The sequence below is a fragment of the Pteropus medius genome, unplaced genomic scaffold, assembly GCF_902729225.1.
Source record: "Pteropus medius unplaced genomic scaffold, Ma_sr-lr_union100, whole genome shotgun sequence".
In the NCBI taxonomy this organism is placed as follows: domain Eukaryota; kingdom Metazoa; phylum Chordata; class Mammalia; order Chiroptera; family Pteropodidae; genus Pteropus; species Pteropus medius.
In genome coordinates this window covers 21,008,023-21,022,599 of record NW_024349801.1, presented here as the reverse complement: position 1 = coordinate 21,022,599, position 14,577 = coordinate 21,008,023, and the positions used below count along the sequence as shown (strand labels likewise).

At 42.2% G+C, this 14,577-nt stretch overlaps 1 protein-coding gene across 1 annotated transcript in view; it reads right to left on the bottom strand.

The window, feature by feature from the left end:
• Window positions 1-10,810: 10,810 nt before the first annotated feature.
• TNFAIP8L3 (TNF alpha induced protein 8 like 3) overlaps window positions 10,811-14,577 on the bottom strand; it is a 33,947-nt gene continuing 30,180 nt past the window's right edge. The window contains exon 2 of the mRNA XM_039889052.1: window positions 10,811-13,097. Coding sequence (XP_039744986.1) covers window positions 12,535-13,097 — 563 coding nt within the window. The 3' untranslated portion in view covers window positions 10,811-12,534. The remainder of the gene's footprint in view (window positions 13,098-14,577) is intronic.

Sequence of the window (14,577 nt, the reverse complement as noted above, 5' to 3'; positions counted from 1 at the left end):
CCTCAGCAACACTTGTTATTGTCTGTTATTTTTATTATATCTATCCTAGCAGGTGAAGTGATATCTCATTGTGGTTTTGATTTCATTTTCCTAATTCTGATGATGTTGAGAGTCTTTTGATGTGCTCAACATCACATCTTCTCTGGAGAAATATCTGTTAATCCTATACTCATTTTTAAATCAGATTACTTGTTTTACTGTTTAGTTATGAGTTCTTTATATATACTAGATACTAGACTCTTACCAGATATATGATTTGCAAATATTTTCCCCATTTTTTAATGGTATCTTTTGAAAGTACAAACGTTTTCAATTTCGATGAACTCCAGTTTATCTGTTTTGTTCAATTACTTGTGTATTTGGTTTTATACCCAAGAATTTGTTGCCTAATCCAAGGTCATGCAGATTTTTCACTTTTATTTCCTTGTAAGAATTTTATAGTTTTAGCTCTTAATAATACTTCATTAAAATTCCAGGACATATGTTAAAAAGGACAACAGGTGTATAGTATAGTTATCTCTGGCAAACCCTCCTATATAGTCTCCCTACCTCTGATGGATTCTGGGAAAGAGCCAGTTGGGCTAGGGGAGGGCAGGGGCAAGGGTTGATAAAACCTTTTATGTTTGTATAAAGGATTTATGTTTATGTTTATATGTTCATGTAAAGGATCATTATGTTAATAATAACACAATTTCATATCATTATTATCTTTCCTTTATGTTAATTCAAAGACCTGAAAGGATTCAACATTTCTTTGATGCCTAATGGGATCTAGACAGTATCATGGGACACAATGGTTTTCTTTAATCTTTTAAGTAATCTACAAAGAAATCTTTGCCTTCTAGGCTTAGAGTCTTGAAAAAGGGGGTTACATGGAAATGGAGGTGGGAACATTTGAGTTCATGGTTATTGCTGATCTCTGGGGTGCATCACTGTACCGTGTTAGACTTCTCAGCTCTTTCATCAACTTGGTAATCAATTTCCTGTACTAAATTCTCTTTGTTTGAAATGTCTGGAAGTACTTTCTATTTCCCCGATTGAAACTTGGTTGATTCATACCTCTCCCCTATTTTCTTTTTGTCATTATCCTTAGGTGCTCAATGTTGCCCACTTTACCCCATTATAATAATCTACATAGGGGTATTGAGTCATCCCTTCCTGGGTTTTCAGCATTTATGTAATTGTGTTTGAGTTCCAAGGCAATTAGTTTCTAGTTCTTGTAGTGAGCACTAGAACAAGGATAGAAGCAGAGGTAAGAGAAGATGAGGAAAGAAGCAGAAGCAAATGCGCAGCTTTGTGAATCCTGAACTGCCTCAAGGCAGCCAAGATAGGACAGGCTACAACCTGAGAACAACAGAAACCACTCTTTAACTGGGCAGGTGATAATAACCATACTCCCTTACTTGTAGCCTTGGCTGCCTCCGTCCGCTATTAGCCTCCTCTTAAACTGCCATCCAGAAATTCTTTATAGGAGAGTAATGTCAAAGTGACCTACACTGAGGGATTCTTCCAAAGCCCTAAAAGCAGCCATTACCCCAAATAGGCATCTTACGTGTTCATTTATGGCTTTCCATAAATACCAGCACTAGCAATATTATCTTCATAAGAAGAGTTGACTTCATAATGTTTTAGAAAGTTACAACATCATAAATATCTATGAATGTTATTTCATCTGCTTTCACAACTTGTCTGTTCTAACAGCCAATTTTAGAAGTCTCCATGTAAATATATGAATATAATGGTAAGGAAAAAAATGATAACAGAACAAAATGAGGGCAAGTATCACATTTAATCCACAAATATTATGATAAATATGAAATTGTTTTATGGGTGGCTAAAGTAAACCATTTTGGGGGCGGCAGGGAGAGGATATGTATATTGCCACCAGTCTCAAGAGAAGGTAAGGATGCCTAAATAGGGAATGCAAGGAGCAGGCATTATTTTTGGGAACCTCTTTTTTTCCTCTGATTAATGGTGCCCATCTTTATAAACGATTTAGTGGTGTCCTAAAATGCTAGACCCAGCACGTTTATGTACATAGAAATTTAAACTGGCACTTTAAGAGTGACAAAAAATAGTATTTACAATACTCAATGCCCTGTGACACATCTGGAAGTGTGCCGTAAAAGAAAATTAATTCTGAAATGGAGTTCGTTCCCGTCTATTGTCACTAAAAGTCATTCAGGTGAAAATGAACAGTTTGAGCCTGACTCTATGAAGGTGTTAATTAAGAGAGCAATTATGGAAATGGGTTAGCGATGATTGCTCACTCCAGTTTTCTTAAAAAATGGGCCTAGAGTATGAACTGCGATTCTTTCTTTCCTGAAGTCTGGAATCCTCTTTTGCTCCCAGTTCCTTTTCCAGCTATTTGGGACTCTCGGTGGGGGTGAGGGGTGGACTTTCTCTATGTCTTTTATTCCCAGATCTGTGGCAGGTTTGGAGCAGGCAGGTTTCAGGTTGAGGAGGTTCAAGTGTAGTATCCAAGGAGACTGGGGAGGATTTGGCTGCCGTTTGAATGGCCATGTTGTATAGGTAAATCGGTGATAGGGTAGATTAAGAAACCACTGCTTAGTGGTTTGCTGGTAACTGACTTCCTCTAGAAAGTGCAAAGTGGACTCAGTGTTATTTCCAGGAAGGTGTGGAAGTGCAGGTGGTGAGAGTATGGACTTGGGACTGAGAGGAATGCCTAGGTCTGGAACACTTGGTTCTCCCTCCTCCTGAGACTTCTGTTTATAAAGGCAGGAGCTGTGGCTTTGGAGAGCAGGTTTCTGCCGTATAATCTGCTTTGGAAGTAAGCAACAACAAAGAGGGAATAATTAAAAAAAAAAACAAAACAAAAAACTAATGTACCATTTGGTCAAAGAAAAAGCTGTACTTTAAATCTTACCAATTCCTTAAATTAAAAAATAAAATTTTGTCACGATGTTAGTTAGCGCCAGGACCACGTTGCATAATGAATACCAGTTACCAATACCTTTCAAACACCTCCCACTGGAGAGTGTGTTCTCTCTTGTCCTGGTTTCAGTGGAAACTCAGCAACCTCTGGGCCCTTTTACAAAGCACAATTGGGGACTTACAACAAAGACAGTTAGGAACATTCACAAATAAATACATCCGACAACCACTGTTAGGGGTGTAGGTAAGCACACTAGATATTCAGGAAGGTTTGAAGGCCGAAGGTGAGGCACAGTAAGCTTATTATAGAACCTGGTGGAACTCAAGGAACCATTTCTGAGATAAACACCCTTATTCAAATGCCACAGACACACTGTTTCCCTAAACAGAGAGACTTGAGGCCCAGCGGTTTTTATGCTAGAGCAAAAGATTTGGGTCAGAACCAAAGTTTTAAAGACTTTATTGAAGAAGTTCAAAGATTCATTGGCCAGCAGCCAAGAGTGGTCTGATTTGTTTGCATTTCCTCTGGGAACTCACAGGCAAGTGAGGAATTGGCCAGCCATGACTATGAGGGCCACCCACTCCCCTGTGGGCCTTTTCTTCCTGGGCATTTGTACAGTGGGGGAGGAGAGCCAGGGGGAATCCGTTCCTTACAAAGGCCCGGTTCAGCAGCCCAGTCAAGCTCTCTTCTGGGTGAAGGGGCTTACAATCTCCTCTCACATCAACCCAGTGTTAATTAGTTCACAATGAGACCAATATCATTCAGAGGATGAGAGCCAGTGAGGAGAGAGGTGGGAGGCAAAATGTCGCCACTTCTCTTCACTGGTGATGTTCAAGAGACCTGTTCCAGGCTCAGAGGCATCAAGCATGTGTGCTCATGGGCTGGTTTTTCTTATTCAAGTTCTTGGAGATGTTTTGCCAAGAATCTTTTAAGCAATCCTGTGATTTGTAGTTAACTCAGAGCCTTGGGGGGAAATCTGTCAATAGGGTTTCACTTTAAAAAATATATTTTGCTGTGGTTTGGGGAGTTAGAAGAGAAAGTGCTTGTATACCTACACATATGTGTAGGTATACACAAACAGCATGAAGATTCCTTTCTTTTTCTTGGGATTTTGATTGCATTGGTAGAAAATTAGGTGAAAATGTGAAAGGATACATGATTGCAAAAAGGCGAAGAGTTGAGAGATTTATTAAAGATGTGGGTCCCTGGTTCTCTCAGACTGATGATGAATCCTGACATTTGGTCAGTGACCATTACTAAGCAGAATTCATGACCTCCTCCATGGTCTGAACATCCAAGTAGCAGGGTGGAGCACGAAAACGAGAGGTCAGACATATATACATGTGATAGGGCATGGGGTGAGTAGGCAGGAGACCCAAGAGTGAATGTGCCAAGGAGGATTCTGGGAAGATGGTAGAGTAAGAGGCCATAGGAAATTTGTCTACCCACCTAGACAACAATTGCACTGGCAGAATTTGTCTGATGTAACTATTTTGGAACTCCGGAGTCTATTAAATAAGGCTTACCGCTTCCAGGGGAAAGTTTGGATGGTTAATTTTGGTCGATTTCATCTCTTAGCACAGTAGCAGCTACTCATTCCCTATCCCCAGCCCTGTGGCAGGTAGCTGTACATGTGTTCCTGGAGCAGCTTGCATACAGCTTGCAGGAGCCATAATGGACAAAAAGGACCCTGTCCTCCAAATATGGGGGAATTTGTGCTCCGATCACTGATTGCTTCTTTTGATCACAGAGGTGAAAAGAGGCAGGTGGTCATTGTTGCTGTACCTCCCACACTCTCCAGCTGATGTGACTTCTTGGGGATTTAAAGAGCCTGCATCCTCTTTCCTTCATAGTTTTTGTTTTCCTTTTGGGAGCCAGATATTAAAAAATTAGGACATTCAAAAGCATATGTGGGGATAATTAAGAAGTGACTGTGTATGCCCAGGGAAAGGTACAGGCTCAGAAAAGTCCTGAGAAGATCTTAAGTTTACAGGCTGATCCTTGGCACAGAGACAGTCTACAGCAACAAAACAACAACAAAACAACAAAAACAAAAGCTAGCAGAATTTTGGGAAGGGGGAGAATCTGATAACCAGAGTTACCACATTTGTAGACCCAAATGTCTGGTTTTCAACAACAAAAAAAAATCATCAACCAAGAATCCTGTATCTGTCAAATCTGTCCTTTGAAAGTGAGGGAGAAATTAAAACATTCTCAGGAAAACAAAAGCTGAGGGAGTTTGGTACCACTAGACTTGTCCTGCAAAAAATGCCCAAGGACTCCTACAAGGTAAAATGAAAGGTCACTAGGCAGTAATTTGAGGCTGTATGAAGAAATGAAGATCGCAATAAAGGTAAATACGTGGGCAATTGTAACCACTCCACTTTCTGTTTTCTACATGATTTAAGAGACTAATATATTTAGAAGAATTATTTGTTTATGTTTTGGGGTGCACAATGTAGAAAGGTGTAATTGTGCGACATCAACAACTGAAAGGAGTGGGGATAGAGCTGTAAAGGAGCACAGTTTTTTTGTGTGTTATTGAAGTTAAGCTGGTATAAATTCAACTCAGTCAGTTATAACTTTAAGATGTTAAATGTAACTCCCATGGCAACCACAAATAGCTATAGAATATAAACAAAAGGAAATGAGAAAGGATTTTAGCATTTCACTACAAAGTATCAGCTATACATAGAATAAGAAATGCAAGAAATGAGGGACAAAAAACTAAGTCATATAGAAAACAAATAGCAAAATGACGGAAGTCTTTTCTTATTAGTAATTTCTTTAAACGCAAATGGATTAACTCTCTAATCAAAAGACGGAGATCTGCAGAATGGATAAAAACACATGATCCAACTATATGCTGTCTACGAGAGACTCACTTTAGATTCAGACACAAATAGATTGAAAGTGAAAGGATGGAAAAAAGATATTCCATGCAAATAATAACCAAAAAAGAAGAGTGGCTATACTAATATCAGGCAAAATACACTTTAAATTCAAAAAGGTTATAAGAGACAAAGAAGGATGTCATATATTAATGAAATATTCAATACAGCAAGAAGACATGACAGTTACAAACATTTATGCACTTAATGGCAGACCTTCAGAATCTATGGAACACAAACTGATAGAATCAGAGAGAGAAATAAAGGATTCTACAGTAATAATTGGAGACTTCAACATCTGTTCATCCATACACTTGGCCAAATCCACTTCCCTACAGAGGCCATCCCTGTTAAGGGGCTGATGAGGTTGTCCTCACAGAAATGAGGCTGAGGATGCTTGAGGCTCAACCTGGTTTAGCACTATGAGTTTTAGGTACTTGTGTCATTGGGATTTGTTTGTTCTGAATCTACACCCATAATGCAATTCCAATATTGAGAAATTATTGTGTATGATATGTGGGAGGGGGGAAGAGCAGCTCTTCTATTGTTAGAAGGTCTGAGTGGGGGAGCGAGGTGATAATTAAAGGGCACCAGGTTTCTTTTTGAAGTGATGAAAACTGACTATGTTTGTGGTTGTACAGATCTGTGAATATACCAAAATCCACTGAATGGTACACTTTAAATGAGTGTGGTGTATGTTGTTTGAATTATGTCTCAGTAAAGCTGTTTATTAAAAAAGATGAGTTCACAACATTGGGCTACATGGCCTAGACTAAAGATATACATTAGAGATGTTTCAACGAATGCTAGTTATATATATGAGTAAAGATAATATGATTTCAGTGAGAAAATGTGTTCACCGCACTGGGGTGCATGGAATACAGTATGTAGAGACATATTTAGATTTTTTTTTTCAGACAGTAGGGGAAACATGTGCTGAGAACTCCATAAAATGTCCCATTTGTTGGGGGAATGGCTTTATTAATATATTTAATGTAATTCTGATAATTTCCTATGATATTTGGCTAAATTCAGTAATGACTTATCATGACTGCTTATTACCTTGTTATCTCTACAGAGATGCATTACTGGAGTTTGACACATTTTGATTTGAAATGTAGAGGGTCAGTCCTGACATTGAATCCCAGTGGCCCCTGGTAAGCTGGTTACTGACTGACGACCTGGGCCCACATTGTGCAGTTCACTGGTTTTTGTGGATTTTACCTTGCATTTTCTGGCTTAAAGCTTTTCCCTTCTGAAATCATGAACTTAGATCTGCTATCAAAAGTCCTAAAAGGGATCATTGAGGAATCATTCCTGTCTCTTTGGTACCTATTGCTTAATTTAAATAGCGAATAGCTTCCCTGCTCAGCAACCTACACCAAAGAAATGCTCAGAGCTTTTCTCCTTTGATGCTAAGAACATGGAACTGTAGAACTGGAAGAATTCTTAAAGCCTTTGTGCAACTCTCCGCTTTTACGGTTGAGGAAACCGAGGTCCAAGAAGTGAAGTGTAAGGAAATCATCAGGTACAGGACAAAATTAAACCTCCTAACTTGTGTTTTGTTCCATGTTCTGCACTTTCTGCTGCCCATGAAAGCTGAAACAAAACAAAACAAACAAATATCCATCTCCCCTGTCTCCCCAAACCCAACAATCTATTTCTAAAATAAAGTTGTAGCTATTTCTGAAACAGAGCAAGACAACCCATTCCCATCACTGAGGAAATAATGACCCTCTTGGCAGGGAAGCTGCTGCTCTGAGATGTGGAAGGAGCCCAATCACTCCCCAGGGACCAGGCTGCAAGCTCTTCCTTCACAAGTGATGGAGGCCGAAAGAGTGCTCTCTCCTTCCTAACATAACCTAATTGCTGCTTCCCTGCTAACCCCCGCACTCGCTCTGTGCCAAGCTCTGGCTCTCACCCAGCCCCTCCTTGAGGCGGAGCCAATTCCCAGACTCCCTTGTCCCAGAACCAGTCTAGAAAGGCCTTAGCAGTCAGCGAGGAGGAGCTCTATACCACGGCCTGGGGGGTCCGGTTGCCCAAGCTCCAGCCGCCTGGGTGGGCAGCCAAGACACCTCCTCTGTAGAGACCTGCCCCAGCTCAGTGAAAAAGAACACAGAAGGGAAGGGACAGATTAATGTGGCACTGGAGTGCTGCTGGGGGTGGGGTGTGAGAGACTGCTTGCTCTCGCTGACCCCTCCTTCTTCAACTGGCAGAAATTCTGAGTGTCACGTGCCATATTCTTAAAGTCAGCCAAAGATTAAGCTGTTGGGATCCTGGAACCATATACACTCTTGATGCCCAGGACAGCAGGTGAAGCTGGAACTGGGACAGTGCAGGCAGGTGCTGGTGACTTCTCTGTAAGGAGGCTTTGTAAGCTTACTTCACTATTCCTTTCCTTGGGGGCAAGTGCCTGGTACATCCGTCAGCGGCCTCTCTTGTACCTTTGAGATTTATTATTAGGATTGTCAGGATGGATTGATCAATTCTTTGATTTATGTATGGTAACTATACCTGGCCAGTTTGCAAAGAGCAGGCAGAACACGTGGGAGCCTGCCTTTTTCTGCAGTAAGCCTCTGTGTCTCCTAGACACAGGTTCACCCCTCAACCTTTGAAGCCCCACAGATGAGTCACCATCAAGGGCAGGGTGACATTCATTCTCTATAAGCTTATACTTTCATATGTTGTAGCAACATTTCTCAAAATTGAGAACTCACAGACTCCTAGCTATGCTTGCAGACCTTAGGGGATGCCCAGGCCTAGTTAGAAAAACACATTAAGTTAAATTGTTTTATTTCATTTGAGTTGATCAATCAGCATGAGTGACGTTGTAAATGCAAAGAGAAACTCAGACCTGAAGCCAGATGGCATCACCTGGCTATAAGGTAGTACCCTCACATGAAGACACTGATGTTGATTTTGATTTTTTTAAAGAGAGAATGAAACAAAAATCTAGACCTCCTTTTAGAACTTTCTTCAAGCTACTCCCCCTGCCACTCCGGGCACTTTCAGGGATTCCTACCTTCTATTGTGAGGAACAGGGTTGTAGAAGAGTCTTTCCTCTAACGAGCAAGACCTCCCTCTAAGGAAGGAGCAGGAGATGGGCCTGTGGCCCCCATAGCAGGGTCAAACTAAACAAGGGAAACCCACTGACCACACAGTTCTGAGTTGGGAGGATCTTAGTGACCCTTTCCTTCAAGGCCATCTGATTCATGACTCCCTTGTCAATATCCCAGTCCATCACTGGACAGCTCCTCCTAGTGCAGTATCTTTTCAGCCAGAGCTGGCTGACCTAGAATTTTCACTGATTGGTTTTGCTCTTGACATGTGGGAACATGTGGAATTAAAAAAAAAAAAACCAACCCCAAAGATCTTGGGGTAGAGGGCATGCAGTCTTAATTTTGAGCTAGCTTGCTTGCTTGCTTTCCTTTTTTCTTTCCCTTCCTTCCTTCCTTCCTTCCTTCTTCCTTCCTTCCTTCCTTCCTTCCTTCCTTCCTTCCTTCCTTCCTTCCTTCCTTCCTTCTCCTCTCCCGCCTCCTCCTTTTTTTCTTTTTTTTCTTTTTTTTTTTTTTCTTTCTTTTTTTTTTTTTTTTTTTTTCTTAATATAATGGATACAAGTCCATTGGAGCAGCCAGTGAATGCACTGATTTGCTTCTGAAAAATGTACAGATGGGGGAGATGAGAGTTTGGAGGAGACGCACAGATGGAGAATTCTTTTCATTTTGATTTGTCACTGAGCAGAGACCTGAAGTTGCTGAGGGTGTCAAGACTCACAGATGCAAACACAGGGAGGAAGAATGATACAGACACATGGCAGGCACAGCCGGCAGGGAACGTGTTTCTGCAGGGTTCAGACATACGAAGGAGGACACATAACCAAGGACGGGATGAGAACTTCAGCATGAGTCCCTGGTGTCCTCCCATGGGGACAGAGCTGAGTACTCAGGAGTGGTTGGAGACTCCGTGATGTTTCCAAATGGCAGACAAGCTGCTCCTGCCACTCGCCCCTATCCCCTACCCCCATCCTTGAAGAATGAGTCCTGTCTCTGCCTTGAATTTGCCGAGCCAGGCATTGCTGTCTGATTTGTGTGGGGCTTGATCAATTGAGTGATTTTGTACCGTTGCTTGTTTTGAAATCATTACTCTTTTAGGCGCCCCTTACATGTAGATATGCTAACCTTGTTTTTGTGATTCTCATTACTGAAAATTTTGTACAGTTCTGAGCACAGATCCACATCTACAGAGTTCTGATTTTGAAAGCATCTGCTGGCCTCTGTCACATTTTTTTTCAGCTTAAACAGCTTTTCAGGGTCACTAGGTGACATGGTTAGAGTCTTCAGGATAAACCAATAATGAGATTCTTTCTTTGGTCACTAGATTGTTATGTAAAAAGTGTTCGAAATTTGTAAGCTTTTCAGTTGGTTGGTGAAACTCGATTATCATTTGAATTTATATGCCAACAGTGTGTTTGAAAAATGTATACAGAGGGTTGGTTTTGGCTATGTATAGAGGCATGGTGGGTAACTTGTGCCTGGGTAGTTCCCCCTGACTACTGTTGATAAACCTGAGACACTTCCAGCTGGCCTTGGCTACCTCAGTGGGGAAACCTAAAGCGGTAGAAGATGCTTCAGTCTACATTCTGCTGTTGCACTTGCTGAGATCTGCTGTGGAAGTGCCGATCCTTCTCTGACCAGAACAAGGTGGGCCCACTTCTTTTAGAGACTCACGGGCTGTCAGACCCTACTCAGCCCTCTGCCACCACTGCTGTGTGCTGTGGCCCACGGAGTGGGGAGCGCCTCCAACCCTCTTTGTCTGGGGATCCTGCCTTCTTCCCTGCTGTGTCTCAGGTGGACAGAACACAGTTCCACCCATTCTTTTTGGGTCTGAGTTCTCTGGATAAGCCCTTACTTAGTGAAAAAAGACCCAGCCCTCAAACTAGAAAGCAGTCGTTAATTAGATGAGTATACCAAGGCAGGCATTGAGGACTTTGTATGGGAAAATTCAGCTACTGCTGGGGTGCTTGCTGCCTGCCAGGTCGGGGAGAAGGGGAGCCTTATGCCTGCAGCTTCCACCAGGACTTCCCAGATGACCAAATGCCCTCCCTGGCCTAGATGTGCATCACTGTTCAGTCCGTGAGTATATGAGGGGGCACTAGGCCATGCTTGTCAGATGTGGAGAACAGGGGCTGACTTAACTATTCCCTATCTCCCCTGGACATTCTGCCTTTGAACTAGTTTGGAGTGCTGGCAGTGGGAGAACTTAACTGGAGAGTTAGCACTGATTTTGACATGGGAGCCAGTTGAGGCCAAATGGCCACTGTAGGTTTAGCAGATGTTGTTTCACACGCTCCCTAAACCATCTCTTGATGCTTCTGCTAGAGAGACCATGGAGTGAGAGCGACCGTGGGGCTGAGCTAATGTAATGTTTTTACATTGTCATCAGATACAGGAGAAGCATAGCAGGACAGGTGGCGATGCAGGAAGAGCAAGTCTCTTAATGTGGTGCCCTCCAGACAGCATTATAAAGCAACAGATATTGTCCTGATGCTTGTTAAGACTCTGATGAAAAGATGTCAGAAGCCAGTGTGAAAGCGAGGCTGTGAGACATTCGGAGAAGGCAGTCACCGTGTCCGTGAGCTAGCTCCTCACCGACCAGGGGTACAGGCCCCACCTTGCTATCCCCAGGACTGCCTCCCCTTAGGGCCTAAGTGCAGAGCTCTTACTCCTCATTTTTTCCTTCCTTTCTATCCCATTATTCTTAACACTGTATCTAACTCCAAGGAATTTTAATTTTTGAATCACAATTCCAAAACCTCTTGTTTGAAGGGTAGTTTCGATTTATTAATGAACCAGAGAAAACAGCACAAAATGACTATGAAAGGCCAAGAAAGACAGACAGGGGTCATTCTGTCCAACTCTCCCCCTGAGTGCTGGTATAAACCCTCCTTGTGCCTCACAGATTGCGCCCCTTCGATGAGGGAAGGCTGGTATTGCAAGGGAAGCAGTTCTTTCCGGCTTCTGTGTGATGGGTGGGAAGCTCTCTACTTGCCACTGCAGGATCATAAACCTGCATATCTGAGATGTGAAAAACAGCTCTTGAAAACCATTTTTTTTTCAGTTTGCAGCTGTACTTTCTCATACTTTTAGATTCATTTTTAATTTGTTTGAAACAGCACATCTAGAGACATTGCAAACCCAGCCCATTAGAGACAAGTCTTCTGTTTTTGCTGTTTAATAGTCTAGGTCCAGGCTGACCCCTCTCACACTTGGAAGAGAAAATAATAAGACCCGACATTAGAGTTTTTAAAAGCGTGAATATATATCATCTCATTCGATCCTCACAGCAGCCCTGGGAGGCAGGCAGGCATCCTGGTTCCAGGATCCAGAGGATGAATCGTAACTGGTGGAGCTGGGAACCAAATCCCTGTCCTCCAAATCCTGGTCCAGAGCTCCTTCCACTCCGCAAGATGAACTGAGCTCACCTTGATGAGCAGGGCAATCTTTCCGCTTAGAATAGATGAAATGTCCCTTTGGGCTGGCAAACAAAGGCGATTTTAAGTACAAGACCTCATCAGTGAGCTCAGGGGATAAACACCTGAGCTCAACTTGGCATCAACGTTGGAGGGATGAAAAGGACAGAATGTGGGTGTCTTGGACAAGGGTTTCTTCCTGTTTTCTTAATTCTCACCCAGATCACACTGGGTGCTGTAACTTGAATGCCAGCAAAGTCCAGGAGGAGGGAAGATACTCAAAGGACTTTCTCATCTAACAATTTATTGATTCCCTCACAAATCCTCTTGAGGTTGGGCCTACAGTCTCCATCTAGGCTATAAAGGGTGGAGAGGAACTCCACATCAGCAAAGTGGTTGAAGACGTGGTTGATGCGCCCATGGGTCCTGGGCGTCAGGTGTCGCTGCACCAGTTCATGTACCAGGTCCTTGCACTCGTGTAGGAGCTTGGAGAGCACGTTCCTATCGAAGGTGTATTCTACCTCATAGAAGCTGACGATGGTCATGGCAGTTTGGTTCAGCTTCTTCCTGAACTTCTCCACGATAACAACCTCCTCCTGGTTGAACTGGTTGTTCCGGTAGAGGATCCCAATTTTGATTGCCACCTTGATTAAGTCCTTCATGATCTTGTGGGCTTCCTTCTTGTTGTGGGTGTGCTCTTTGGTGACTTTGTAGAGCTCATCAAAGATCTCACTGCTGGTGTCATCAATCAACATGTTGGCCACAGTTTTGCTGGCTATTTTGCTCAGAATCTTCTTCTGGGCTTGAAGGGCAAGGCTCTTTGAACTAAAAACATCGGGACCTATGGTAAGGAAAGAAATAAAAGTTATGGAAACGTGAGAACCATTTACTACGTTTCTACAAGTGAAACACACTAATTTGAACTTATGTTCTTAGAGCAAAAACTCATGCCTTTATAGCCTAACTAAACCATACCCATGCCTAGTTACTCCACTGTCCTTTCCACATGACATGCTTGTTGACTCTCTTGAACCTTCTAAATTGTGTTTCTTCCCTTTCTGGAAGTGGGCTCCTCTTGTCCAGACCAAATCTCACCTTTTTTAGACCAACTTCATGTATACAGCTTTCCCAGCTCTATGAGATCATGGAGAACTTTCTACAACCACTGCACTGGAAACCATTCGGTTTTGCAAATTATACAGGAGGAAATTATTGCTTAATAAAAAGCACATAGCACCAACGCCAGTCCCATTCCCGGGGCAGACATGGGTGTTTGACCATGGTAGTCTTTATTTGACTGAATCTCAGAATCCATACTTCATTGAGTCTAAGATGTATTTTTTCCTGTTTGATATCTTAGAAATTGAGATGTGTCTTAGAGTCACTGTTGCCTGGTGGCAGTTTTGCTGTGGTTGTCATTACCTGTGTGCACATCAATTTACACAACTGAAGCCAGAGATTTGGGAGAAAAGTCAAGAGCACTCTTGTAAGAAATGTGGCCTCACCAGGGCTCCTGGCACAAAGACCTGCACGAGTGGGAAACAAGACATCGGCAACTCCAAGTCAAAGGTGCTTTGACTCCAAGTCAAAGGTGCTTTGACTCCAAGTCAAAGGTCGTATCCTGAGCGTGAAGAAGTTTTAAAAAACTACAACCAATTTATTTCCCTGTTATTTTCCAATTTATGAGTTAATGACAGCAATAGATGTTTAAAAAATAACATTATGTCTAAATAAGGCAAAGAGGATCTTTCAGTACGTATAAAATAAAAATTCTAAGTAATAAGAAAGTAATCGCAATTTAATTGGCAGCACCTCTTTCTTTCTTAAGAGTAGATAAAATGGCATCTTACAATCAATGTGTCTTAGATTTGATGAATACTCCATGAGATCACCAATTAGCTGGAGCTGACCTTTGCAATGAAACCCACTGGCCATCCTTACTTGACGGTTTGTACGCATATTATTATCAACTTCTCAAGGAGATTCAAGTTGCCTGAGAACAGAGATGGTGTCTCACAAGAGCACTCAGCTCAGTTCTGGGCACAGGATGGGATAGTGTTAAGGAAAATACCAGAGAAATATTGTGGAAGGAGAAGAAAGTAGTAAAATACAGTGCAAATTTATACTAAAAACAAAACAAAACAAAAAACCCCGACAAAACAAAACAAATTTGTTCTTTGGGAATTGAGGGCCTTCTAAGATCCCTAGAGCTTTTTGTGCAGTGCTCCATAACCATTTAGAAGAGACAGATTTGATAAGCAGAGTGAACAACCAGCCAGCCATATACGTCAGCTTCTGCAATCCTTGTCTGGTCCCTCCCC